Source organism: Felis catus, chromosome B2 (assembly GCF_018350175.1).
Source record: "Felis catus isolate Fca126 chromosome B2, F.catus_Fca126_mat1.0, whole genome shotgun sequence".
Lineage (NCBI taxonomy): Eukaryota > Metazoa > Chordata > Mammalia > Carnivora > Felidae > Felis > Felis catus.
The window spans coordinates 142,651,716-142,677,965 of record NC_058372.1 but is presented as its reverse complement, the minus strand read 5'-3'; the positions used below and the strand labels follow the sequence as shown (position 1 = coordinate 142,677,965).

Below are 26,250 nucleotides of genomic sequence, written 5' to 3'. Positions count from 1 at the left end.
TCCGACTCTCGATTTTGGCTCAGGTCACGATCTCACGGTTCATGGGATTGAGCCCAGCGTCAGGCTCTGAGTTGACAGCACAGAGCCTGCTTGGGATTCTCTCTCTCCCCCTCTCTCTGCCCCTCCCCTGCTTGTGCACTCTCTCTCTCTCTCTCTCTCTCTCTCTCAAAATAAATAAACATTAAAAAAAAAAAAAAAAGCCTTAGTCTGTTATATAAGAAAACAGAGTGGGAAGGCCTGAAAAGAGAAAAAAAGCGAGTTCGTTTGCACTTAGTCTTTTTTTTTATGATTTAAATATTTTTCTAATATTTATTTTTGAGAGAGAGTGAGCACAGGGGAGGTACAGAGAGAGAGAGAGAGGGAGACATAGAATCGAAAAGCAGGCTCTGTGCTGACAGCAGAGAGCCTGATGTGGGGCTCGTGCTCACAAACTGTGAGATCATGACCTGAGCTGAAGTTGGATGCTTAACCGACTGAGCCACCCAGCACCCCTGTACTTGCTCCTGAAGGGTAAGTGGGCTTCAGGAAGTGAATAGATGGGGCGGAGCCAGGCCACGAAAGGCACAAGCCCAGGCACAGAGGAGGCGGCCTCTGACCCGCCTGGAAGGGGAGAAGGCCTGTGTCAGTGCAGTAAGGGGAGTGGTTGTCAGGCTGTTGTCCCCAGCCTTGTCCGGCACCCCTTCCTCAATGAGGGGTCCAAGTTGTCTCCTCTGGGCCCAGGACCCATCTTGCCCTGAAGCAGCTTTACTCTGCGGGACACAACACCAAGCTGGCCAAGGTCTGCCCCCTTTCCTGCTTGTTTTTACGACACCTTCAGGTTCCCCAGTCTCCTTGTGCTGCTCAGTCTAGTAACCAGGTTACTCCATTCATTTGCAGGTCCCCTCCCTGGGAATCGAGTCCTTCCTCTGTTGCCTGGGCCCTGGACCTTCCCGGAGCCTGGTGACTCCTTCCAGGACCTTCTACCCATGATCACGCCCACTGAGCTGCCTGGCTGTGCCCTCTGCCCAGCTGGGCCAGCCTGTCTGGCCCCACAGATGGCCTGGTTCCAAGTCCCAGTTCCTCGCAGCCACTCCAGCAGGCCCTGCCTTGAGCTAGAGCCCTGAAGGTTTGCGAGCAGGAGTGTGACATGATCCAAACCATAGCTCCAGCTGCCGTGTCAATGTTGCGCTGAAAAATAGATCATGTGGAAGCTGTATCTGGCAGAAACAGGGTGCTTAATGAGTATTTGTTGGCTCACCTAACAGATTAAAAGGCAACAACATGAGGATTGTTGTGATTGTCCAGGGCAGAGGTACTGAGCACCTCAACGTGGCCTTGTTTCATTTCATTTTATTTTATTTTTGTAAAAATTTATTTATTTACTTTTGAAAGAGAGAGAAAGAGAGGGAGGGAGAGAGTGGGGTAGGGGTAGAGAGAGAGAGAGAGAGAAAGAGAGAGAATCCCAAGCAGGCTCCATGCTGCCAGTACAGAGCCTGACTCAGGGCTCAAACCCACGAACTGTGAGATTGTGACCTGAGCTGAAATCAAGAGATGCTTAACTGACTGAGTCCCTCAGGCACCCTGGCTTTGTCCCATTTTAGATACAGGTGACAGCAGGGACGAGGGGCCTTGGGCTCTATGATGTAGAGGGGAGAGTGAGGGCTTTGCTGTTCAATCGTCTGGCTCCAGACCTGGCTCTGCTGCCTTGGGGAAGTGACTTCACCCCTGGGCCTCAGTTTCCTTTCATGGCACATGTCATGTGAACACCCACCTGTCAGAAGGACTGGAAGAGTGAGTGTAGAGCATGTGACCATTAACGTATGTGGTGGTCTGCCGTGGGAAACGGGTCAAGGGGTGGTAGACCCTCACCCCAGCCTCTAATTGCTTGGAGGAAGAATCAAAAGAATAAGGCATCACCGAGGTTCTTAAGGGTCTGGGGCACCTGGAGAAGGGGGTTACCTGGCAGGCACGCAGACTCAGAAAATAAAACTAAGGCGGTTGAGAAAACATAGACCAATTACACACATGACTGGATCTGGGTGCAACAAGAGAATAAGAAGTAGAAGCCCAGGGGTGCCTGGGTGGCTCAGTCGGTTAGGGGTCTGACTTTGGCTCAGGTCATGATCTCGCGGTTTGTGGGTTCGAGCCCCGCGTCGGGCTCTGTGCTGACAGCTCGGAGCCTGGAGCCTGCTTTGGATTCTGTGTCTCCCTCTCTCTCTGCCCCTCCCCTGCTCATGCTCTGTCTCTCTCTCTCTCTGTGTCTCAAAGTTAAATAAGCATTAAAAAAAAAAGTAGAAGCCCAAAGCCAGCCGGACTGCCCTGATGCACACCGTGGTGCCAAGTCCCAGAGTGTTCGGTCCACACAGACCCTCGGGGCTGGCAGACGGCTGGTGTGGACCGAGTGGCTCTAGCTGGGGGAGAGAAGGGCTGGATGCCAGGCTGAGAAAATAGCTGCGGGAGTCAGGCCAGAAAAGAAGAGGTGGATATGAGTGGAATTGTCCAGATCCGTCCAGAGGGTGTGGATGGGCAGAAGATAAGGAGCTGAGAATGAGACAGATGTTTACACCCAGTCTGACTGCCAAGCGGGCGCTGAGCCCCTCCAGGGGCGATGTGGCCCGCAGCCTGCCTGGCACAGCCGTGGAGTGGAAGCCGTGGACTCCCAGAGCACCTGGCTGTGGACAGGGCCGGGCTGCTCTGCCAGTTATCCTCACAACTGGCAAGCCGGGCACAGTCCTGGCCACATGCCCAGGTCCCTTCTCAGCAAAGGGGCCCCGACACAGTGTGCTGCATTCACTTTTTCAGAGGTTTGTGCTCCAAAGCTTCGTAACAATTATAATTGAGTAGAAATGAAACACCACTCTGAGTTCTACAACCAAAATTTTAAATTTGTAAACAGAGAGAGAGAGAGAGAGAGAGAGCAAGCAAGTAAGTAGGGGAGGGGCAGAGAGAGAGAGGGAGACACAGAATCTGAAGCAGGCTCTGGGCTCTGAGCTGTCAGCACAGAGCCCGACGCGGGCCTCGAACTCATGACCTGCGAGATCCCGAGCTGAGCCTAAGTCGGACGCTCAGCTGACTGAGCCACCCAGGTGCCCCACTGAAGTCTTTAATGAAGAAAGGTTTCGTTGTCTCAGGAGGCATTGGGAGAGTCCAAGCAGGAAGTTTCTGGCAGTCTGATGGCACTGGAGGGACGGCCATTGCTTTCCGCTTGTGTGGAGCAGCCTGGGGGAGAGACTAGGGGTGCCTTTACAGTGTGAAGGCACCTAATACAGAACGCTCCTCTTTCCCACCCTGGTTTCAAAACAGTGGAGAAACACCAGAAAGCTTTCTTGTGCTAAAGCCGCTGATGGGAATGTGGCCTACATCTGCGGGCAGGTGGACATCCTAGAACCACAGAATTAGAGGGGTATGCCGCCCTCCCAGCGGTGGCCCTGCACCACGTGGGCCTCCCAGCTGGGGCTGGGCCCTACCACACATGTGGCCCGAAGGGGCAGAGCCCCCCTCTTGGCTGGTGAGCTGGCCCCAAGAGAGACAGAGACAGGCTTCACATGACCAGGTTCTCCTTCCAAATGAAGGCCTTCTCCATCGAGGGGACAGGGGAGGCCAGACGCGTTACCCTCGTGGAGCTCCCTCAGAGGGAAGGAAAGAGTCTGTCTTCCACACGGAAGTGAGGTAGGTGTTTCTCAGTTATGGGATCTTCTCAGTTGCAAGTTCCAGAAGGCCACGGCCAGGCTTTGGGATAAAGGAAAGAGGACGGATAACACCAGAATTCTGAACTTTGGGAGAGTCACAAAACCCAGTTTGTCAGCGTCTCTACCCATTTGATCACTACCAGCTGGCTAGCATCTGCCCCAAAGTCATGAAACCCGGGACGGGAACCCCAGCAAACTCGGCTCTAAGACTTAACATAGCTTTGGGATCCAGGGTAGGCTGCTTTGCCTTCTTTCGTAAACAATTTCAAAATAAAGGCAAGTCTCGGGAGACGCATGCCTAACATCCCAGGTGTGTGGTAGGTGGGTCCAGGAGGAGAAGCATGTTCTAGGAGGGTCGGACATCTTGAGAAGAAGAGGGCTGCCTGGAACAGCAGCTCTGCACCGAGTACCCACATGGCGTGCTAGGTCGTCTCTGTGGCCTCCCCGGGGGAGGTTTTGTGGTGACAGAGATCAACCAGCGGAGGAGGTGGCCAATGACAAGGTTGTGAGACATTGCTAGTCTAGGTGCAAAATGGGCTGTTCTGGCAAGGAGATGTGCAGAAACCCAGAAGCTCCTCTAGCTTGGTGGGTGCATATGCAGGGCAAGGGGCCGGGCAGACAGCTCGGACGGCACCATAGCAGCCATCGCGGGGAGGACCTGCTAGGGAGGACCGGCACACAAATGAGGAGATCCCTTCCCTGAACATCCCTTAAGTCTAAGCCCTTGAGTTATCAGCCGTGCCAGACAATCCCCAAAACAGAAAGTATGACCAGAAGAAGTATGTGCAGAACGGAAAGACTGGATAGCAAGGCCTGGGGACCACCTGTTTTCTACCACATCCCGACGCGTGGAGAACAGCCTCTCCCGGCTGCTGTCCACAGGACAAGAGCATGTCTGCAATGACAGCACTCTGGACCCGGGGGGCGCAGGCGGGGGGGGGGGGGGGATACTACATGCACGGCGTTGAACCCATGTGCACCACAGATAATCAAGCCGGTCTGTAGAGCACAAGGCAGTGGATGTACACACCCAGTCTACAGACGTATTTTGTTTGGCTTGCAGCGTGTTTTGGAAAAAAAAAAAAAAATTTAACTCACTGCCAAATGTAAGAATTGGGAAATTTCATGTCAAAATCAGGATTTCAAGCTTTTCTTGAAAGGGTAGACATGTGGCAGGATAGGCTCACATTCTAGCCTGGCAATAGCCATCAGCAGAAACCGAGGGGTGGCTGGTCCTCTAGATGGTCCTGCTTCTCCAGTGACCACCATTCCTTCAGTCTGGCTGCTTCCCCCCTGTAGCATTCTCGTCTATACTGGGGTCTGCAGTGGTGTGCCAACAATCCCAGATAACGGCAGGTTGGCACCCACTCCAGATCTTACAGTTGTCTTTGGATGTCCAGCCATCCACGCATTCCTGAATCCAATTGGTGTGTGTGTGGCGGGGGGGGGGGGGGGGGGGTCCGTTGAGGACCAAGTCCCAGGAGGTGGCTTGGAATTGCAGACTGGCCAAGTGACAATGCCAATTTCATGGGAATTCACAGGAAGTCTGCTAAACCCCCAACAGCCAAAGGCCAAGTTTTATTAAGTGTGATCTTTAGGGGTTTCATCTGTCTTGCTCCCCCTTGTAACCCACTGCATGACAAAAAGCAGGAACTCAATATTTGTTGAATGACGTACGTGGTCCATGTTTCATCCTAAAAGCATTGCTCACGATGTTGTAAAGACAAGTTCATTCCGTAGATATTCAGTAAGATCCAGCCAGGTCAGGTAACCTTCATCACCTGCTACAGAAATTTGTCTGCCCTGTTAGCAACCAGTTTTTGTTGTTGTTGTTTAAGTGCCAAATCTTCAGTGTACGTTCAAATCTCTAGGATCCACACATTTCAATGCTTAGTGAGATAATATAGTCACTACAAATGCGCAGGCTCTGTGTTTGATTCAGCCCAATAAATATTTACTGAGCTCCCTTTATCTGCAGGGTTCTGTTCTAGGTACATGAGCTACTAAGAGAGCAGATTCTGGCTTTCCCTTCAAGGAGCTCACGGTCTGAGTAGACAGCAATCCAAACAAATGCTAAAGCTACCTCTGTCATGCCGGACATTTCCAGCTCATTAACCACGTTATTAACTTAGCTTTTGTGAAACCAAAAAAAAAAGAAAAAAAAAAAAAAAGAAAAAAAAGAAAGAAAAAGAAAGACAGAGTCATGATAAAAATGTTTATGGTTGATTATATTCTGCAACCAAGCACCTGATTAATAATAAGTAATTTATTCGGGACCTAGTCAGCTTTCACATTAAGTGTATTTTTTTTTTTCCATGTAAAGCATTAAACCAGGCATGGAAGAGACACATCAACTTTAGAACAGGAGCTTCTCCAGGGGAGGGCTAGGTGGGCTTCAGTGCTTTTTTTCATGAAATGTGAAGATAATGTGATAAAATATTACCATTTGTTAAATCTGGATAGCGGGTACATAGTTGTATATTGAATTATTTTTTGAAGATGAAAACATTTTGGGGCGCCTGGGTGGCTCCGCTGGTTGAGCGTCCAACTTTGGCTCAGGTCATGATCTCGTGGTCTGTGAGTTCGAGCCCTGCATCGGGCTCTGTGCTGACAGCTCAGAGCCTGGAGCCTGCTTGGGATTCTGTGTCTCCCTCTCTCTCTGCCCTTCCCCCACTCATGCTCTGTCTCTGTCTCTGTCTCTCTCTGGCAAAAATAAATAAACATTAAAAAAAATTTAAAAAAGAAGAAAACATTTTATAATTTTTACAAATTATAAAACAACATGCTTCCTGATAATACAGAGGAGACATAAATCCGTTTCCCGGGAAAACTATCGTTAGGAACAGCATGGGTTCCACTTTGTGCCCTTGGGGCCCCTGAGGGATGTGGCCCTGTCTGTCTCTGGCCTATGTGACCCTAGTCGGCTATATTTGGGTTATTGTCTGTTCTTTGTAATATTTCTGCGTCTTTGCTGTCAGGCATTGCGTCTTACTGCTGTCAGGGTGTCTGCTCATACCTTGCCGCCTCCTTTCTAATCTGCTGTGTCCTGGGAAAAGAGCTCATCAAACTTGTTAGAACCCCAACTAAAACTGGAATGAAGGGAAACACAGAAAGAGTCTTAATAGATGAATTGTTTAAACAGTTCCCCCCCCCCCCATCATCTGCTTTTCAAGGGTGTTTGGGGATCTAAGGAAGTCAAGCATTTTCCAGGGCACAGCAGTAAGGCGTGTTGGATAGAAAACTAACCTGACTCCTGTGACTTCGATACTAACTAGCAGTGTTCATTCATTTGTTTATTCAACAAATATACATTGAACGCCAACTAGGCGCCAGGCACTGTTCTAGCTGCTGAGGGCATAGCAGCGAACAGACAGACAGGAGGAGCTTCAATTCTTGTAGGGGAGGCAGAAAACAGCCACAAACAAGCAAGACACAGCAGAGAGCGTGAGGTGCTCTGAACACAGCAAATGAGGTGAAGGAGCAGGGAGCGACCTGGGAGGTGGCACTTCTTGTGGAAAGGTTGGGAAGTGCTCTCGCAGAAGGCAGTATTCAGATAAAGGCCAAGTTGGCAGAGATGGGGGAAGGGCATTCTAGGCACAGGGAGTGTCACAAGTGAGGTCCCTGAGGCAGGATAGGTTTGCTACATTCACGGAACAGAAACTCTGGTCAGCTGGGGCATGGTTAGCACAGCACCAAGGAGACCAACAGCGGGTGCAGGTGGAGAAGCAGGCAGGAGGGGATCCTGAGGGGCGGAGGAAGGGGTGTAAATGTCATGCTAAAACCCACTGGCTGGGGAGATACACAACGGGGCACATTCTGCGAAGCTGCTGGTAGGTCTGCTGGATTGGATGCAAGACGGATGAAGGATGAAGTGGGGTCAGGGGATAGAGAGGAACTCAGGCTGGCTTCTAGGTTTGGGACCAAGCAACAGGGCTTGGATGCGCCTGCTGTTTGCCAAGAAGGGGAAGGTTGGGAGACGGGAGACACCGAGTAGAGAGTTGTTCCTGGTGGGGGAGGTCGGGGCTGGGAATGCTATGTTAGCCTTGGGACTGGATAACATGGCCTAGGAAGTAGCTGCACACAGGTAAGGGCCCAGAAATGAGCTCTGGGCTAAGCCTGTGGTAGGAGGTTGGGGAGAGGGCCCTGGAGACGGGAGAGCGGAAAAAACAAACCCTAAGAACAGAATGCTCCCGGGGACTGTTATGTGTGGGGAAGGCTGCTCAGGAGAAGGGTAAGATGAGGCAGAGAAGTTTGGCCCCTGGATTTAGCAAGACGAAAGTCACTGGCTATCTTGACAAGAGAAGTTTGGGTGCAGAAGTTCGGGCAATTAACTTAATTTCTGTGGGGCTATTTCCTCTTTGAAGTGTGGGTCATGGAATAAATGACATCTGAGATCCTGTCCACTACCACATTGTACAATTTGTAAGCTGGATAAAAAAAAAAAAAAAAAAAAAAAAAAAAAAAAAACTCATAAAATGATCAGAGATAAGAAAAATGGGAAAAGAAGCTATACTAAAATTTTAGGGCATTTATTAGTTAAAAAGTTGTGTGGTCATTAATACGCTTCTACATAAAACCCAGTAAGGCTATTTATGCAAAGTTTTAAATAAGCTAAGGAAACTTTAAAATAGAACACGGAGTGGCCAGAATTCTTAGCAGACCCAAAGTATAGAAGCTGTTCGATCAAAACTACCAAGAGACTCCTTCTAGCTTATTGGCTGGGGAGTCCCTTAAACATGATCTCTAGACACAAGGCAGTGGCCACCTGTCGGGCTGCCTGAGTTCTTACCCCTCCTTGGCTCTTTCACCCACCGTCCTGAATTTTCACACAAGGTTATTGAGTCCTGAGAAATAACCCCAATTCTTGTTTCGCCAAGGGCACCCTGCAGTCTTCCCTATTGCCTGTTGCCTATTCTTCTGAAGTGAAAGAGACTAGAGACTGTCATACTATTTGTGAACTTTGGTTGAGATAATTCAGCACCAGTGCGGAGACAGGCTCGGAGGTGATCTCGGAGGAAACCTGCCCTCGAGGGATGTGCCTGCTCTTGTCCTTGATGTTGTGTCTAAAGCCACCTTGAGCTTCCCTGACTTTAGTATAAACTTGCCTGAAGAACTCCAAGCAATTTACCAACGGCCTTTCACCAGGTTCAGGGGGAGACATAGGATTTCCCTCATCTAGCTAAAAAACGGACGCCCTGAAATGAGAAGGGAGTCAGCCCTTCAAGGTGATGGGCAGGTTCAACGAGAACAAGGAATGGAATCCAAGACTCTCAGCTCCCAGTCTCCTCACTTCTTTCCGTGACATGGGTTACCAAATGTGAACAAAATCATGATTTACAAATACAGGGGAATAACTTTACAAAAGAAGCATGAAGGGAGGGGTAAGTAATATTTGTCAGGATCCTGACACATCCTAAGTCAGCTGTTCTCAAATTCTGGTATACATCAGACTCACCTGTGAGCTTGTTAAAGCCATAGGTCCCAGGGTTCACCTGAGGCTTACTGGCCTGTCATTCCTAGAGGGGCTCTTTGGATGATTCTAATAATGCACACTGGGGGTGCCTGGGTGTCTTGGTCGGTTAAGCGTCCGACTTCAGCTCAGGTCATGATCTCACGGTCTGTGAGTTCGAGCCCCGCGTCGGGCTCTGTGCTGACAGCTCAGAGCCTGGAGTCTGTTTCGGATTCTGTGTCTCCCTCTCTCTCTGCCCCTCCCCTGTTCATGCTCTGTCTCTCTGTCTCAAAAATAAATAAACGTTAAAAAAAAAATTTAATAATGCACACTGAAGTTTTAGTACCACCGTCCTAAGCAATTCTCATAGATGCCTTGGAATTCAGTCTTCTGTGTGTCCTGGGGCCACAGGAGGGAGAGTGGGAAGGGGTTTAGGTCTGAATGTCAGATGAAATAAATTTCTACTGGTAAATCCTCTGCAAGCACTCATAAGATACAGCACAAATGTTTTTTGTGGGGGCAGAAAACCCTGTACATGTTAGTATGATGCTTACAGTTAAGATGTGAATACGTATGCAAACCATGCCTCTATGCTATTTTAACTCACACGGGAAATTATGCCTACAAGACAAAACTAAATGCTCCACTCTATGACTCAGTGACCCAAGAACACCATGGAATATGTATTATTATCTCCATTCTGCACATGAAGAGCTGGGAGCTCGTCACTTTAAGAGACTCGCCCCAAATGACCGGGACCAGAATTCAGACTTAGCTCTATTTGCTTCTGATCTTTTCATTAAACTTCTTGAGATTATCTGTAGATTCACATGATGTAAGAATGTGATCTTTTCATTTGGACCACGTTGCCACAGGCCAGTTCATTTTTAAGCATTCCCCTGAAGGGCAAAGTTCGGAAATGCTCCAGAAGGTCTTAGGGCCACTGCTATTTCAAACATCCAATTTAAAAGATGATAAACTGGGTAAGATAAAAAACAAACAAAAAAGGTTAGAGGCCTATCCTATGAGAAGAGTTGGGGACCAAACATGGCTAATGAGACTCCAGACAGTGATAATGAGCTAGAGATAGCGTGCTAGGAGTGACCAGTTCCATCCAAACTATTATCACTGGAGGGTATTTAAATCTCTTTTCATAGTTCCTACCACAGTTACATCTCATTTTAATATAAAAGAAAGTCTCTCTTCAGGAACACACTTGTCAGAATACAGGACAAAATCTCAGAAAAGGCCTCCGGCCACACCTGTGCCCCTGCAACGCTGTGGGCCTGCAGCTTTGGGGGGGGGTTACCCTGTGAGCCATCTGTCCCTGTGACAGGTTAGGCCTTACGGGGAGGTTGGCACTGTGCTAGGCACTTTGCATGCTTTATCTCATTTAACCCCTACCTGTCCTTGCAGGAGGTGCTAGTCGCATCCCCGGTCGACAGACGGGGAAACTGAGCCTTAGAGTCTGGTGCTTTGCCCAAAGTCACCGGTTACTGTCTGTGCCAGGATAGATTTGAGCACTGTTTTAGGCATCCTCCACATATCACCTCTAATCCTCATAATGACCCCATGAAATAGGTGCCATAACTGTGCCATTTTACAGATGTGAAAGCACACACTAGCTCAATAACTCGCTCAACCAAGTAGGGAGTTAGTGGTGAGCCCAGGAAAGGAATTCAGGAGAGGCTCTGCTCTCAAACATTGAGCCTGCATCACAATCACCTGGAGGGCGGGGAGACACAGATTGCTGGGCCCCAGCCCTAGTTTGTGATTCCGGAGGCGGTACCTGTGAGTTTCCATTTCTGCAAGTTCAGAGGTGAGGTCGACGCTGCTGGCCTGGGAAGCAGGCTTAGAGAACCACTGCCTTAGAGTTAGCTGTCTTGATCACTGAGTGACAAATCCTACTGCCCACCACAGTCCATGTGTGTTTGTGTGTTTTTAAAATGTCTTCTGGAGAACCATCTGCAAAAAAAATTATTTAAAACAATTCCTAGAATTCCTGCCTATGGAGATTTTACCATAGCTCTGAGTTAGTCAAGTCAAATTAGACCACAATGTGCCCTTTAACCGGAGCGTTCAGCCGTGGAGCGTCTTCTATGCTTGTGTCCTCAGCCGAATCCGAAGGCAGGAGCTCCGACCACGTGCACGAGAACGGCGGCCCGCGGGTCTCAGAACCCGGCCTCGTCCTGGTGCAAGAACTACAAAATGACCTGACCACAGGGGCTGCCCCACTCTAAAACGGCCCAGGCTCCCCTGGGGCCGCCGGCTCCTTTGGGTTTATTTACGTTTTTCCCCCCCTCTGTCCGCTGTGGAGCGAACGATCTCACACCCTACATCTGCCATTAGGACTCGAACCCTAAATCCGGCAAAGTCCTCCGCAAGGCAAGGGGACAGGCTGCGAGAAGGGAAAGGTCTTTACGACACAGGCGGCGGGGGACGCGCCCACCGGGTCCCCGCGCCCCTCGGGAGGCGCCCGGCGGGGTGGGCGTGGCGTGGTTGGGGGGCTCCGGGCGGCGTGGGCGGGAGGCGCCCCGGGGCGCGGGCAGCGGCCGCAGCCATCTTGCGCGCCGGGTGCACCTCGCAGGTCGGGCGGGCGGGCGGGGCAGTTAGGGGCGCGGCCCCGGGACCCCGCCCCGCCGAGGACTCTCGGGAGCGCGGGCCGCGGGCTCACTTCGCCGACACACCGACAGCCGGGAGCGCAGCGGTCTCCTGCAGGCGCCGCGGGTGAGCCGGGAGCGCGGCCGAGGCCGGGGGGCGGAGGGTCGGGGCCGGGGGGTCCGCGCCCCACGGAGGGGATCGTGGCCCGGACTCGCCGGCAGGTGTGGCGGGGCCCGCCCGGCGGAGGGGGCGGGGGGCTTGCGCGGGAGCCCGGAGCCGGTGGTGCCCGGGAAGAGCCGGGGTGGTCCCCGGGCCGGTGGGGTCCCTCGTCCGGCCCTTGGCGCACGGTTCTCTCTTTCGGCCCAAGTAAGAGGCAGGTGAAGCCGAACCTTCCGGCGTGGCCGCCCCTGGTGCTCCAGACCTTCCTCTTTCGACTCTGTCCCCGGGGGTGCCCCACCCGAAGTGCCCGCGGAGCCCGGGCTGCGCGGGCGCGCGTCCTGCCCGCGCCCCTCCCGTCTCGCTCGGCCCGTGGCCCTCTGGCCGCTCCGGGGCGGGGACCATTTTTAAAAAAGTGTTTCTCAAAGGCTTGACGGTTGCGGTTTCAGCCCTGGGGCAAACGGTTGCTTCACAAAGTGAAACTTGCTGTCGGCGGCGTTCCCGCCTGGCTTCCTGGAAGTCCGAGAACTACCTCGGTGTACCCCCCCACCCCCACCCCGCCCCGCTCCGCTTCCGCGTCCCCGAGCGGGACCCCGCGCCCCCTCCCCGCCGCCCACGTCCCCCGCCGGGGTCCCCCGCGCCCCCCTCCCCCGCGCGGCCCGGCCCCCCTCCCCGCCGGGCCCGCCCGGCCCGCCGTAATTGCAGGTTGGGCGGTGACTCACGCCGGCGCCCGCCCGGCCGGTTCTTAAGCAGCAGCGCGCGGGGCGGGCGCCGAGTGTCGGGCGCGGCGGCGGGAGGAGGCGGCGGCGGGCGGCTGCGCGCTCTGAAGGGCTCTCCTCTGCCTGCAGGTCGGGAGCGCGGTCTCAGCTGCTGCGGCAGAGTCGAGTTTCCAGGGGCTTGAGGAGAACCCGCCAGGAACCGAAGATGCCGAAACCAGTAAGTGACCCAGCGTCGGGGCGGGTCGGACGCTGCGGGCGTTCTTGCCGGGCGGCGCTGCCTGGGCGAGGTGCTGGGGCTCTTCTTTGTGCCACCGGGGTTCTCGTGCAAACGGCGAGACGGCCGGAGTGGGGAATTGTCTCCCCTCCTCGGGATTCGTTGGTCCTTTTGTGTGGAACTCTTGGGAAGTCCACTGTGCTGCCCCTCTTTCTACCGTCTTTTTGTTTGTGAACGCCCCCCTGCCCGCCTGGGTACTTTATGCTCTTTTTTGTAAAAGAAAGTTTGGTCTGCTTTAAAAAAAAAAAAAAAAAAAAAGTGTATTCTAATGCAACTTGGGAGTTTTTTTGTTAAAAAAAGAGTCGGGTGGCTTCCGAAGGCACATCAACTCCGAGTCCCTTTAAGCACCGGAACCCGATTCACCCCAAGTCTGCCTTTGGTGCTTTAAAGGGCGTCCAGCTTAGAAGACCCCGTCTTTCTGGCGGGCAGCTTCCTGCCAGGCCTGTGAAGTTGTGCTCTCTTAACCTGGGAATTTGCTGCTGGCAGCAGGATTCCTATCTCTGAAAGCGGTTTAGTAATGAACTTGAATTGCAGGTGGAGGAAGGTTCCCCTGCGCTCCTGGTCGTGCGCTCCTGGGCTACATCATAAACGTCAGCTGATTCTGGTGCCCGCACCTCTGTCCCCTGAATCTGATTAGGCCGCTATCAGGGTTAGATTGCTGGCCAGGCCTGGGGTGAATCACTTTCACTGAAGTTGTGGGAGCAAACAAGGCAGGTGCTTTGTGACCGGCGTTTCTTGGAAAGTTGTGTAGATTTACCTGCTTTAACACAGGTGAACGGTGACCAGATGCTGCAGAGAGGCTTTAACTTTTTTTTTTAACGGTTTTAAATCATGATGAAGAAGATTTCTGGATTCATGAAAAATTGCAGTGAAAGATACATGTGGGATTTTTCTAGTTTTTCAAACAATTTGGTTCTGTAGTTGATGTTTATGTGCTTTTTCTACCATGAAGTCGTAGATTCTTAATAAAAGGAGCTCTTTATTAGTAAAGTCTGTACTGTTAGGTTAAATAACCATGTTTTTTAATTAAAAAGCTACTGTATCAGCATCAAGTAATTAAAAACATTCTTCATTTGAAAAAAAAAATAACCATGTTAATACGCTATCAGAGAAGAAGTCAATATAGTTTTGCCTGAATTACATGATTAAAATGATTCATGATGTAGAAATTTTTTTTCCTACACAAATTTATTTTTTTCTATTTAAAAAAATTTCTTTTAGAGAGCACAAGTGGTGGGAGGGGTGGGGGGTGGGGGAGAGAGAGAATCTCAAGCAGGCTCCAGGCTCAGTGCAGAGCTGAAGCAGGTTCCATCCCACGATCTGGGATCATGGCCTGAGCGAAAATCAAGAGTCAGGCTCAACCGAGTGAGCCACTCAGGGGCCCCACAAAATCCTTTTCATTTCCACTTGCACATAACATCCAGGCCTTACAATGCCTGTGATATAAAACTGACCTAAAAACACAACCTTACTCGGGGCACAGCCCCCATGCAGCCTTTTGCAGAGCTGTGGTCAAGATATTACAGTAGGTATGGTTTTCTTTATTTCACTAAAAGAAAAGATGCAGAGTTCAGCTTTGAAGATCTCACTCTGAAAAAAGTCAGTAAACCAGTTTCCTGTTACTGCTTTTCTCATTTCTCAAAGTGAACCGTAATTTCTTTTATTCTGTTTTTTTGTTGTTGTTGTTGCAGTAAAAGAATACATAATATGCAATTTGCTGTCTTAACCATTTTGTTTCAGTGGCATTAAGTACATTCATCCATCTGTAGAACTTTTACATCTTTCGAAACTGAAACACTGTACCCATTAAACACTAACTCCCCATCCCCTCCTCCAGCCCCTGGCACCCACCCTTCACTTCCTTTCTCTATGACTTCGACTGCTCTGGGTCTCTAATATAAGTGGAATCACACAGTATGTGTCTACTTGAGACTGGCTCATTTTAGTTTAATGACCTCAGGGTTCATCCATGTGGTAGTGTGTATTAGAATTTCCTTCCTTTTTTAAGGCTCTTTGTATTTCTTAGGGCAGGCATATTTTAATTGTATGTGTAAATATAGAAACATCTGAATATTTGGGGTTTGAGGCTTCTACCTGATCCTTTGAATTCAGTATTTTTGATTGATATCTAAGCTGTGAGTAGACAACTTTATAAAAACGGTGTAAATGAAATATGTATTTGCTGCTTTCCCTCTTAATACTGCTTCTCGAATCACTACTTGCTAGAAAGATTGAGTGTTCTCTCTGGCAAGCGTCTGTCCTGCCAGCTGCGTGTGCAAAGTGTGGGTGGGTGAGGCAGCTTGTCTTCGGGGAGCTTATAGTCTGGGACCTGAGCCCAGACACATGCAAATGCTAAAGTAGAAGCTGGGTCACTCTGAGTGCCACCAAAGAGGGAAGGAGGCTTAAGTCAAGTGCAGCACAATTAAGAGGAAAATCATCCGATGGGGAAATGGGTGGACTTCATTGAGAACCCTTCAGCTGAGTCTTGCTCAAGGCCTGTGGGTAGGATTTGATCGGCCTGGGCGCTCAGAAGGAGAGCTGTTGTCTGGTTTTACTTTTCCCACAACTGCTTTGGGGCTCTACTCATGTGTGACTTGTAGACAGACTTCCAGGGAGAATGATCTGAGGCCTAGAAGGCACTACGTACGCCCTCTGCTCAGCTGATATGTTTGGCCTTGTGGGTCCTTCTTATTTGGAGAGAGCCGCGGGGAGGGGGGGGGGGTTGTGCCCAGGGAGCGGTCTCAGGAAGCAGTCTTTGTGCCTGTGGTTCAGCCAAGGGTGACCTGTGGTATCCTTCCTCCTTACTTCTTACCACCACAGTTGCTCTCTTCATCGTGATAGGAAGGAGGCATAGGGCGGTAGGAAGGAAAACCACAGCAGTCAAGCTTAGGAATGAAAAAGGTGTTGCATTCAAGGCTAAGCTCTCAGAATCTGTTTTCTGAGTTTAGCCGCAAGCTGCCTTAAGTGGTTCTGGCAGATGCCGTAAATGTTCCTTTCTAAAGTTTTGATCTGGAAGTTTCTGATATAAAAGCAAATATTCTCTTCAGTAGGAAAACTGTGAAAACAGGTTCAGGATTCCGCCTTTTGCCAAAATTTGAAGATAATTTCTCAAATTGCCTTGTCTCTCTGGGAATATATTTTTTCCCCTTGGGTAGATACCCAGTATGGAATAAGTCCTTGTTTCTTAGCTTGTTTCTGCAGGTTCATTGTCTATAAAATGGGACTGCCGGCGTCCTTAATTCATATTGTTGCGCGAGACAATTAATGTCCACTAAATATTTCAACAGGCACGGGATTTACTGGATATACACTGATACATTTTCCATCCCCTCCATCAATTGAGAAGCACACATGGGATATGTTTTGTGTATCCCTCCGTCTTCAAAATGGGCAGATGGTGAATTAGCTAAGATTTTCCCATGTGGTGAGAAGTGCTGGCTAGGATTAGTCATTTGTCATCATCACACTGTAAGGCACAATGAGTCTATTTGTACATTCATCCATTAGTTCAGTCATTTATGCGTTACTATGGTAGATGTTGAGGTTACCAAGATGAGCAGGCACAGAAATAGTCCTTGTCATCATGGATTTACAGTCTGTTGAGGGGAACAGACAACAATCCTAGAATAACTTGATTGTGTACCATGGCATGCATGTGGTGGTGGTGGTTGGGGGGGAGAGTTAATCGGGCAGGACAGGAAGGCACTCCCAAGAGGCAATGACTATTCTGAGCAATGTAAAGAATGCAGGGCCATTCACTAGGTGAAAAAGGGAGGCAAGGAGTGTACCAGGCAGAGGGAACCCACTTGTGCAAAGATCCTGTGGTAGAAAAGGGGGGGCGGGTAGGATGAGTTCAGCGTTCCAAATATGGACGAGTATAGCTAGGGAGAAAAACAGGCCAGCTGTGCCTAGCCTAGTAGGTCTTAAGAGGGCATTTTCAGGGCTTAACTCAGGGGGAAGCACTGATGGGTGTTGATTGGAAGGAAGTGACCTGATCAGATTGGCTTCTGAAAGGTCACTGCACCTGCAACATGAGAATCAGTAGGAGGTGAGAGGTGGAGACTGTAGACTATTGGAACAGCCCAAGTGAGGGGTGGTAATAGGATCGACCAAGGCAGTGTGATGCAAGTGGAGAGAGGTGGGTGTTAGGGAGCTCTTTGGGAGGTATACGTGATAGGACTTAGTGATGGATTGGATGTGCAGGGGCAGAGGGCGGGTGGAAGGCTGACTTCTGGCTCCTGGCTTGCATAACTGGACGGATGGTAGTGCCATTCACTGAGATAAGGAACCTGGAAAAGGACTGGGTGTGGGAGGGAGGGTTGAGTTTGGTTTGTACTTGCTAATAAATTCGTGACTGGAAATGATGAAAGGAGTCCCTTTGACTTCTCTCATTATTATAACCGCTACCTCCTGAAATACAATATAGATGTCAGTGTTTTTCTTAAGCTACAGGTTTTTAAGTCCACGTAAAGTAAAAGTAATCCACCGGCTTCTAATTTTTCTTCCGAGTGCGTGTACACATTACACATAAAGTTAAAGGTGAGGATTAATTTAGTGCCGTGTTCTCCGACTTTAGTATAGGTAATTATCTGGAGATCTGAAGATTCTGGAGTCTCTCACAGTTCTGAATCCCCGTCTCTAGGGCCAAGTAGGATGTGCTTTTTCTAGTAAGCTCTCCAGATGGTTCTGAAGTGCCCCCAGATTTTGGGAATTGCTGATTTCATAAGAAAGGGACATAGTTCTCCCTTTGGAACCCCACCAGTGCGGTGAGGCCCTCTTGATACTGGTGGTTGTGTGTGAGCAGAGACCAGAGCCTGTGGTGTGTTTGGGGGGGAGGGGGGCGGCGGCAAAATCCAGTGTGATTCCAGAGCACCCATTCAGGCAGATGTTCTTGTAGGGAACATCTGTGTAGGAGTGGCTACACAACCACCTTCTTAAAGTTCCAGCTTAAATGCCTTGGGTGCCATCATTGGTGTTTGGAATGCGGCTGGGGTGGGGATAAAGGAGATAGCTGGATGGTTATCAAACTCCAGAAAGACTAGCTAAGATGTCCAATTGAATCTCTCTGATTTGAACTTCTCTCTCTGTGGGGGTTTGGTTGTGGAGCTTAATTTGGCCGCCACTGGTGCTCGGTCTCAAATTTTGGCTGTCTTTGTTTTTAAAGGGGAAGAAAAGCCAGCCGTTTTCCATTAAATGGCAGGGAAGAGGGGCGCCTGGGTGGCGCAGTCGGTTAAGCGTCCGACTTCAGCCAGGTCACGATCTCGCGGTCTGTGAGTTCGAGCCCCGCGTCGGGCTCTGGGCTGATGGCTCGGAGCCTGGAGCCTGTTTCCGATTCTGTGTCTCCCTCTCTCTCTCTGCCCCTCCCCCGTTCATGCTCTGTGTCTCTCTGTCCCAAGAATAAATAAAAAAACGTTGAAAAAAAAATTAAAAAAAAAAATAGGGAAGAAAGAGATCCCATTCTTAGGTTCCTCTTTGCTCTTCAGGCCTTCCACACTGGCCTCACTTAATTGCTGTTTTTTTGTTTTTTTAATGTTTTATTTATTTTTGAGAGAGAGACAGACAGGTAGTGCAAGCAGGGGAGGGGCAGAGAGCGAGGGAGACACAGAATCTGAAGCAGGCACTAGGCTCCAGGCTCCAAGCTGTCAGCACAGAGTCCAATGGCGTGGCTCAAACTCACGAACCCTGAGATCACCACCTGAGCCGAAGTTGGATGCTCAACCGACTAAGCCACCCAGGTGCCCCTCCTTAGTTACTATGATTTCTAACAAAATCATAGTGATTTCTAACAAAAATTTCATAAACTTACAAATACTTACAGGTTGGGTAAGGAAAACATTACTATTCTTACTGAATTACCATAATTTCTTTATTTTACTTAAACTTCTGTTTAAGTGTCTTTGATAATTTGAAGATTCTTAGGATGATTCAATATATGCCTGCTTTCTTAAAGTATTTAGATGTTTTACCTGCAGTCTTAAGCAATAAAATTCAGTCTGCTTTCAGAATCACTGAATGCATATTTTATGCATTATATTTTATTTCATTTCAGTAGTAACTGCATTTGGGATTCCCCAGCTACTCCAGTTAGTTTTTAGTTTAAGCACTAAATGTTTGGTTGCCACTGCTAATTACATGTGAATATTTATTGAAGAGACCAGAAGGTTGCATTATTTTCCTTCTAAGAGACTTACCATCCGTGCCTGTGGACATAAGGAAGATCTTATTCTAGATGTCTTTTTAAAGTTTACTTATTTTGAGAGTGAGAGGGAGCACAAGTGGGGGAGGGGCAGAGAGTAGGAGAGAGAGAGAGAATCCTAAGCAGCTCAGAGCCCTATGCAGGGTTTGAACTCAACCAACCTCTAGATCATGACCTGAGCTGAAGTCAGAGGCTCAGCCGACTGAACCACCCAGGCGCCCATAGACTTCTATAAATGTTTTTTTGTTGTTTTGTTTTTGTTTTTTTTTGTTTTTTAAAATTTTTAACCTTTATTTATTTTTTTGAGACAGAGACAGAGCATGAATGGGGAAGGGTTAGAGAGAGGGAGAGACAGAATCCGAAACAGGCTCCAGGCTCTGAGCTGTCGGCACAGAGCCCGACGCAGGGCTTGAACTCACAGACCGTGAGATCATGACCTGAGGTGAAGTCGGACGCTCAACTGACTGAGCCACCCAGGCGCCCCTGTTGTTTTGTTTTTTAAGACAACTATGCTATAATGTGAGTTGGAGCGTTATGGCTAAAAATGCTTAGTATAGCTAATATACATATTTTTTCCAAGTAAAAATATACAGCCATATAAAGAATAGTTTCATAATTAATTTGGTATTTTACTTGTACTTTGGCAAGCTTCTAGGAACCTCAATGGAAGTGAAGTTTTTACATGAAAAGAATGTTACATAAACAAAGTTTCTATCAAATCCAAATAATTTTATCTCCAGGTGCTGTTTCTTGTGTACATTTTCTTCCTGGGAACGAGCTTTACAAACTTTTCAGTGTAACGGAGCTAAAACTAAGGGTTTTAGTTTCCAAGTTGCTATTAACCAGGTAAAGTCTGTCGCTAGGCCTTCTAAGAAAAACAGCGATGTGAAGTGTTTGGGTTGTGTAGTAAAAGGGAGCATTCTTTCTCATCCTCTTGTAGTTGTGCAAATTCCCTGGGAGGTCATATGGGCTCCTTCCTTACCCCATTGAAGGCCTGTTGTATGCCATTACATTCTGAGTGCTAGAACTATGAAAAGAAATAAGCTAGATTGTTGCCTTTAAGGGATTCTCAGTCTAATTGGGGAGTCCCATATGTAAGCAAAGAATTATAGTGCAGTGTAGTAGGTATGATAATAGAGATACCTACAGAAGAAGAGGAAGTATGCCCTGGAGAGCTAGGGAAGGCCTCTCAGCTGGTGAGATGCTTGGGGTGGGTGTTGAGGGATGCCTAGGAGCTCACCAGTACACAGGAGCAGAAGTGAATTTAAGGCAGCAGCACTGGTCAGTTCTATTTTCCTTTGATTGTGAGTCACTTTTCATTCTCTAAGCTGTTTTTAATACCGATAGGTAAATGGTAATACGGTTCAAACAATGGGGAAGGCTGCATTAACATAGTAATTACCTTTTTAATCTAATGTATTTGAGAAAATCTTAAAAGCAGAATGAAAGTTTCCTGACCCTGACCCAACTTTTACTGTCAGCAGAAAGGAACAAATACCACCGAGGAGGATCAAACTATAATAGCCAAGTATAGTAGATTTTGCTTACCTTTTTGTTAACTATGAAGACACTTTCCACGTCCTATTTTTTTTTTTCTATTTTTGCCTGAAAGCCAGTTTTAAGCTTTCTGTATCAAAATCATCGTGTCAGATATCGTCACAAATAATCGCTTTTACTTTAGGTGGAATAGTAGGCCAAGGCCAAATCTGGCTGTGACGGTTTTGGTAGGGGATACCAGCTAGGGATGGTTTTTACATTTTTAAAGGGTTGTTTACAACAAAAGAACAGCAAATCTGCACCAGATACCAAAATGGCCCGCAAAGCGTAAAATACTTATCTGACCCTTCACGGAGGATTTCACCAACCCCTGCTTTCGGATAAAAAGAATTACTGTTCAATATGTTATCCTCGTATATATTTTATGACTAAGCTAATATTTTGAAGCAGACCCACACCAATTATTCCAGTTTTTAAAAATTTCTTCTCAAAGAGCAAGTAATCTGTTTTCTTAGTATTAGGTGTATCACAGGCTCTGTGCCTGGACAGGTATTGGGAAAGCTGTCATCACCTAGAAGCAGGCATGGTTGGTGTTGAGGTAATACTTTAAACAAGGCTGGTCCTCCAGCAGGTCTTTTGTTCTGTGGAGAAAGTGCTAGTATCTTGTGTCACACTTGCTAAGCCATTGTATAATGACAGATTTCTGGCATATACTAAAAGAACACAATTTGTATCTGATATTTGAGTCGAAAGCAGAATATTCTATAAATGAGTTGCTTTTTTTTTATCACTGACAGTTTGAAATTAGCTTTTGAAATTACTATCGCCTATGTGAATTTCTGACTATAGAGGATTTTCTAATTCAATCCCTAATTATTTAGACCACTCTAAAATAGAACCTTCTCATTGTCCACCCTTTGGCCCACTTTATTTTACTTAATAGAACTTAGTTCTATCTATGACAATGTTAGATACTTGGGGTGGGGGGTGTTTTTTATTTTTTGTGTTTTTTCTTTCCTGGCCACGAAGCAAGATGCAAAGTGGCTTAAAAAAAAAAAAGGCATTGTTACCTGCTTCAAGAACAAACTTTAAATTCCTACTTTATTGGCTGACCGACTAGATAAACATGCCTGCCTCTGACAGGGTGTTCTGCGGTGAGCTTGTCAACCTCCCTGTGCCCTGCCCCCTCACCTGTGAGACATGATCCAGGGACCTACCTCCCAGGTTCTGATGAGGCAGGACCGGAGAGCCTAGCACCAGAAGCTTCTGGCCCCGTGCCTGGCACCCGGGCACCGTCTCTTCTCACCATAGAGAACAGAGTAAATAGCAGAGGAACTCTACTTCTTTAACTACTAAATTCTAATCTGATTAAAAGCTTTTGTAACTCATGATGGGCATTCTTTTTCTGACTTAGCCTAATAATGCAATATATTTTCCTTTTGCTACAATGAACATCACCCCCCTCCCCCCTTCTGTAACCTCCACTTGTTCATTAACAAGTAGAGCACCTACTGTGTGCCAGGTTCTTAGCTCCTAGGGTTACACTGAACAAAAAGGGGAAAATCCCTGCTTCCAGGGGCGCCTGGGTGGCTCGGTCGTTGAAGCCTCTGACTTTGGCTCAGGTCATGATCTCATGGTTGCCTGGATTCAAGCCCCACGTTGGGTTCTGTGCTGTCAGCAGAGCCCGATTTGGATCCTCTACTCCTTGCCCCACCCCCTCTCGTGCGCGCTCTCAAAAATATTAAGAAAATCCCTGCTTCCAAACCTCTAACATAAAGTCAGGGAGTGATAGCAGCACTGCTGTTGGTTTTCATCCAGGCTTTGCCGAGAGGCAGAGGTGCTTTTCTTCTCTCACTGACTCTTTGTTGGGTGACCAGTTAAAATGACTGGGCAGACTGTGGTTTGTTTTTGTCTGTTTTGTTGTTGTTTGGTAAATCACTCTTGCATTGGGCAGTGAGCCAAGATACTTCTCTAAGAACTTGTTTTCAAGTAGGTTTGATGATAAGCATGTCATCATTTGCCATGCCCCTGTAGATTCTTCCATCATTTCTCAGGCATTGAGGTTCAGGGAAAATTAATTCTTTTTGAATAATATTTGGACTTTTGCACCATTACTGCATCCATAGGTTTCTTGTAAAATATGTCTTAGAGGGAGAGCCAGCCATGGTTATTATGTTTTTAAAGAGAAAATTGAACCACAGATCACTTGGTAGAAGCTTAGAACATAAATATTATTTTGGAACCACCTCTTTACGAAAATACGTTATGTATGTTAGTGTAGTGTTCTTGTTAAGGTGTTTCATTGCCTTGGTTAAATAATTACGGATGTTGCTGCTTCTTTTCAAGTATCTGCTTACATAAGTGGGACTTAGATGGGGAGATAGGGTGGGGAAAACTGGATGTTTGTTAAGAAACTGGCCAAACATGGCAGCTTGGAAATACAGTATGATGACAAGGCTGCCGAGTGCATGACACAATTCGAGGAATTCAACTGTAAAAAGTTTTTGAGACAATGGATAATTGAATATTAACTGAATTTTAAATATTAGGGAACAGTTTTGAATTACGTTGCAAGTGATAGTGGTCTGGTGGGTAACACATATACACACGTGTGTACTCAGAGTCCTTTAGAGCTACATACTGAAGCTTTTACGATTGAAATGATCCTGTGGCAGCCTAAAAAATGCCAGCAAAAAAATAATTTATCTTAAACTGGAAGAATATTTGAATCGAGAATGTTAGAAAGTTAATGGCATCCAGCTGGGTGACAGACAGTACATGAGGGGAGGGGGGAGTCCTTGTACTGTTCTATTTTTGTGAATGTTTCAGATTTTCCAAAGTAAAGTTTGTTTTTTAAAAGCACATAGGGGTGAAAGGGAAAGATGCTGTCACTTTTACAAACCGCCAAACGCTGGAGTGGTTGGAGGGCAAGCAGGAAGGGACGTCTCTGCCCTGGGATCTGGAGTCCCAGGCGGGTCCTGCTGAGCGGCTCTCCACAGACCCCCGAGTGGATGCGGTTTCTTGGGAGACCTTGGGTGTTCTGATCAGATGAGTGACTGACCTAACCCCATCTGGACCCTCTCACCTCCCACATACATATTTTATTCAAGGGGGACCTCCAGTCAACATTGCAGTAGATTTGAAAACACACAGAAGTGTTTGTTCCCAGCTAGTTCCAGTTACTCTGTATTCCCACAATCTTGGGGGTGGGGTGGGGGTGGGTTGTGCTGTGTTCTGAGCCCTGGCTGGAAATAGGTCATTGTCTCAATGGCAGCATTCGGGCAGCTGAAAATTGGAAGTGAGCGTAAAGCGTGGGGCATTCCGGGGCAGGGTTTTGGAGCACTGGGACCATGGGTAGGGGTAGGGGTAGGGGCGGGACGAAGCAGCACAGACCTCCCCCGCCCCCTTCCCCTCCACTAGTTATGTGCATAGACGTAATCCATCCTGGACCTGACAGACCAGATTGTGACCAAGTATAAATTGAAGGCTTTTGTTTTTGTTTTTCCCCGACACTTAGTGTAATTTCAGAAACACTGGGCCGTTTAAAGTAAGTTTGGTTGAAATGTGCTTATGCAGGCAAATTTTGTAAGGTTACTGATTTCATATGGAGTTTTAAAAAAGCTAATGGGGCCTTGCTCTCTGTTTTTGAAGATGTCAAAAGTAAGGGCTTCTTGGTCAAGTTCAAATGTATTTTGCCTAAGCTTCTTACAAGGGAAATGTTCTGTACCCCAAAATATTACGGCATATGTGGTTTTAACACTTTTTATTTTTGAAATACTCTTTACACCCAGCATGGGGCTTGAACTCACAAACTCAAGATCAAGAGTTGCATGCTTAACCGACTGAGCCATCCAGACACCCCTACTGCACATGGGATCTTAAGCAGGGGCAAAGATCTGTCAAAGAAATGGCACAGGATTTAAGTACAATTTATCTTTTATGTCCTTGCCTAAAACAACAGGTTAGTGAAAAGAATTCTGCTTGGACATTTCTATTTTTTCATAGGCTTCCCCCCACATCATGCCCCCTCCCCAGTAGGTTAGATAGGAGAAACCCTTCAGAGACTTGTAACTTTACAGAGAAAACATTCCAGGTGGGTAGTGAAGTTTAATCTATAGACCTTTAATTTCCTGTATTTGATGAGCCTAGAATTAAAAATCATTGCAGCAAGTGGTGGCCATCCTGGCCCTGGCCCTTCTCTTCTTTTATGGGATCCTCAGTTTGTGTATATAATTAATCTCCCTTTTCAGTGGACTAAATTGATGCTGAAGTATGTATGACACATCTAGCAAAACTGAAATCACGTGTTACAGAATCAAGACTTCACAAGCTTATTAGGTAAAGAGAAAGTGACCTTTGAGTGGGGAGAAAAGGATGTAGACAGCATCTGTGTTTCTGGAAAGAGTTTCTTTTGTGGAACGTGACATTCTTTGATCATTGCCTCCCCTTTCCTAGGTCAGGTGTCCAAGCATTGTAGCTAGTTTAGTGCCCATATTAAATCTACACACACAGTGTATGTCCTTCCTACTTACAGACTCTCACAAAAAAAAGGTTCTTTAAAACGCACAGCTGTGGGCGCCTGGGTGGCTCAGTCGGTTAAGCATCCGACTTCGGCTCAGGTCATGATCTCGCGGTCCGTGAGTTCGAGCCCCGCGTCGGGCTCTGTGCTGACAGCTCAGAGCCTGGAGCCTGTTTCGGATTCTGTGTCTCCCTCTCTCTCTGCCCCTCCCCTGTTCATGCTCTGTCTCTCTCTGTCTCAAAAATGAATTTAAAACGCACAGCTAGTAGGCGTCAGGAAAATGATTTTTATGTGCCCTCAAGCTGATAAGAAAATGTCCACCAGTATTCCTCTGCAGCACAGGTCATTGGAACTTGGGTGAGAGGGACGATCCTTTCATTTTGTCACATGTCTGGAGAGCAGTGTCTTCCTGCCTCTGTTTCCTCCTTCTAGAAGCAGTGCCTGAGCCCATGAACAGAGGGGAGCACGAAATGTTCCCAGCTCAGTTTTCAAGTAGTGGGAACTGACCTTCTTTTTAGTGGGGCTGCTCAGAAAGTTCCCTTCTAGCTCTAAGGTTGTGATTTTCTCTGGTTATAATGAGTACAAACAAGACTGGTTTGTCTGCTTTTTGTATTGCAGCTCTGCTTGACAGGAAGTGGGTCTGGGGGCAGGAAGTGGCTTATTTTCAGAAGCAAAAGGAGCCATTTAGAAAGACTTGGGGTTTCATTACGTGCTCTTGAAATTATGCGATGGTTGATCTGGGCTCTTCCTTTTTGTGTATCTATAATTTTACATAATTTTATCCTGGAATTTGGAAATACAAACTTTTCAGAATTGAAAACGATTGAGTTATTGAAAGATACAACTTTAGCAATAACATTTAGAAGCCCCGTAGATACAAATAAGTATTTTTAGTAGCTGATTATCAGAAGTTGAGGAAGTTGCATACACTTTTCTGGGCCTCAGTTTCCTCAGCCTTTCAAAGAAAGTAGTTGGACAAGGATAACTTTTCACCTCTCACCAAGCAGTACCCATTTAGAATCTCCCTACAAGATAGTTTTACCTTGTCACTACTTTTGTTGTTGCACTTATAATGTATGCATTTATGTAACATAAAATTATGATATAAAATATAACGTGTAGAGATACCTGAAACATGAAAGTTCTTTGGAAATCCCAAGACCCAGCTGTG

General features: G+C 47.6%; 1 protein-coding gene across 1 annotated transcript in view; it reads left to right on the top strand.

Moving 5' to 3' along the window:
• The first annotated feature begins 11,697 nt into the window (after positions 1-11,697).
• The window catches only part of EZR (ezrin), a 51,144-nt gene continuing 36,591 nt past the window's right edge, over positions 11,698-26,250 (top strand). Inside the window, exons 1-2 of the mRNA XM_023254543.2 lie at positions 11,698-11,844; positions 12,723-12,810. Of these exons, the coding sequence (XP_023110311.1) occupies positions 12,799-12,810 (12 nt within the window). The 5' untranslated portion in view covers positions 11,698-11,844; positions 12,723-12,798. The remainder of the gene's footprint in view (positions 11,845-12,722; positions 12,811-26,250) is intronic.